Source organism: Aplysia californica, unplaced genomic scaffold (genome assembly GCF_000002075.1).
Source record: "Aplysia californica isolate F4 #8 unplaced genomic scaffold, AplCal3.0 scaffold00598, whole genome shotgun sequence".
Classification (NCBI taxonomy): domain Eukaryota; kingdom Metazoa; phylum Mollusca; class Gastropoda; order Aplysiida; family Aplysiidae; genus Aplysia; species Aplysia californica.
In genome coordinates, this window is record NW_004797868.1 from 151,039 (window position 1) to 153,780 (window position 2,742).

Sequence of the window (2,742 nt, forward strand, 5' to 3'; positions counted from 1 at the left end):
CCCCATAAAAAACACAAAAAACAACCCCCAGACGGAGCGTGACTACGAACAGCGCGCGTGCCGCCTCCTGGAGTTGCTCCCCGGCCGCGGCAACAAGGCCTTCTACACGCTGATGGAGATCCTGGAGGTGACCAACCCCTGGCTCACCGAGAAGATCAAGGCGGCGCTGCACGAGGAGAGGAACAGGGACTCCAAGATCAACATACACCCCTCTGTCTCACAGAACGGTAGGCTACCATGGGGTTTCTATAATGTTATATGGTCGCTTTTAAGCACAAGGGGGCTATCCAGAAAAATACTGTTTTGAGAAAATCGAAGGTAAAGTTTTTGCCCCTTGTTCAGTTTTTTTAAAAGACAAGGAGAGTTTTCTCTCCAACCAAACAAATATACACACACCAATGAAGCCAAACTTCTCCTATAGGTAGGGAAATGCCCACTTTTGGTGTAGGTCAAGATTTCTGGAAACCCCCCAAATCTGGGTTAGCCCGCTTGTCCTTAAAAGCGACCATATATCATATCATATTATGATCAAGGCGGCGCTGCACGATGAGAGGAACAAGGACGCCAAGATCAACATACACCCGTCTGTCTCACAGAACGGTAGGCTAGGGATTTGTATAATATTATTGTGTCGTATTGTGTCGTGTCGTGTCGTGTCGTCTCGTGTCTTATTGTGTTGTATTTTGTTGTATTGTTTTATATTGTATGGCTCTTTTCGTCAATGCAGACGGTCAATTTAGCTTAAGATGGTCTCAAGGTTGTCTTCATGCAGCTTCTTTCATGGATAATTTTTCCTATGTTTGAAGCGCAGATTCTGTCGTAGAGCTTGCATTGTACTGTATTATTATATCATATCATATCATATGGCATCGTATCGTATCATATCACATCATATATCATACCATGATCAAGGCGACGCTACACGAGGAGAGGAACAAGGACGCCAAGATCAACATACACCCGTCTGTCTCGCAGAACGGTAGGCTACTGTGGGACTATTAAATATTCTGTTCTATTTCATTATTCTATTCTATTATTCTATTGCTTGCACACACACACACACACACACACACACACGCGCGCGCACACACACACACACACGCACACACGCACACAATCACAATTCATAATACACTGTACATGGAATACAATATGTCCACTTATTATATATCTCGACAGCCCAGTGTAAGACTTCATTATACGTCACTTTTCAAAATGGCGAGTGGCGGAGTCTTGCACTAAAATGTCGATCCAAAAGATATAGTGACTAATCTTTTAAGCAAACCAAGAACGTAAATCACACACAGACTTCATATTTCTTGATAAATGGAACTTCAGAAGCCTGTACATAATATTTGCTCCGGAATAAGATATATTGTTTGAATATTTCAAGTCTGTGACTAGATAGTATAGTCTTTCAGGATTGTCCCGGATTTTTTTTTTCATAATAAAGGAATGCACACGTGGTAATCTGTGGAGAGACGGAACGATTTTTGGATAAATCGGAGATGAAAGGGTTTAATCCTAATGGAATACACACGTACTAGATCTGCCGTGAGATAGGAAGGTTTTGGAGTAAGTCGTAGATGAAAGGGTTTAATCATAGAGGAACACATACGTGCTTATCTGACAGAAAAGTTGTGGAAGTAAGATATAGGAGAGAAGTTGAGAAGTTTTAATCTTAAAAGAACAGACACGCGCTGCGCAGGTCCCGACTGTCAAACAAGATAGTTTTAGATTTAGTAAGAGTTTTACGGCACTTGCAACACAATAAGGCCATATAGAACAGAGTATGTGGTTTTTGTTTATTTGAGTAAAAAGAAGCACACGACCGACACAGTATTGGTCATTTAGCTCTGAGAACAAGTAAGACTGACAGACAGACAGGCAGACAGACAGACAGACAGAGAGAAAAAACAGAGGAAAAATAAAGTTGGACCTAACAGTGTCGCCCTCCAACCACACGCCTTTTGCCCATACGAGACGTTCGTTCAATTTCTAAGGAGAGATGTGGATTTTATCGAGCATCTCTCTCGTTGTGATGGGATACTGCATCCCACTCAGCGTGGGCCAGCCCTAACAGGCGATATAGAGGCCAGCCCATCTCCTTTAATAGGATCAAAATGTACGTCCGTGGGTGGTTGGTGGGTGCTCTGGTGTGGTTTGCTTCTACTTTCCTTTCAAACATCTATCGTCTGTATCTCCCCTCCTTCTTTCTTGTGTTTGTTACTCTCTTGTAGCACCTCTAATCTTCGGCACTTATATGACATTGTGTTGCAAGTGCCGTAAAACTCTTACTAAAACTAAAACAAAACGTACCTCCATTGTGTCGATTTTTAAAGATCAAAATCACCACTGAGAATATACAGTTCGACTACGGATGAGTTGAGGTGGTCGGGGAAGTGAAAAATAGATAAACTCATCCGAAGTTCAACTTAACCGTTGGGACTTGTAAAGAAGAAGAGGTACTGGGACCCGAGAAAAAAAGATAAAACTTAACCGAAGATAAGCGTAAGCGAGTTCAACACAAGTGAAGTCCTTAAAAATCCTCTCCATTTACTCAATTTGTCCAGTGCAGTAACTACTTTAAATATAACCGCTCTTCCCTCGCATTATCAGATGGTGTTGTTGTACATATTTAATTTAATGGCCCTTTCAATACTATTAGGTTATTTAAGAGTCGAGTCCGGACCACCGAATGTTATGTACATCTCTGATGATAGGAAAGATCCAAACGTGTGA

The 2,742-nt window shown here is 41.9% G+C and overlaps 1 protein-coding gene across 1 annotated transcript in view; it reads left to right on the top strand.

Moving 5' to 3' along the window:
• The window catches only part of LOC101846764 (DNA N6-methyl adenine demethylase), a gene marked incomplete at its 3' end in the record, with an annotated part of 13,694 nt that overhangs the window by 3,253 nt on the left and 7,699 nt on the right, over positions 1 to 2,742 (top strand). Inside the window, 1 exon segment of the mRNA XM_013087524.1 lies at positions 32 to 214. Within this exon segment, the coding sequence (XP_012942978.1) occupies positions 32 to 214 (183 nt within the window).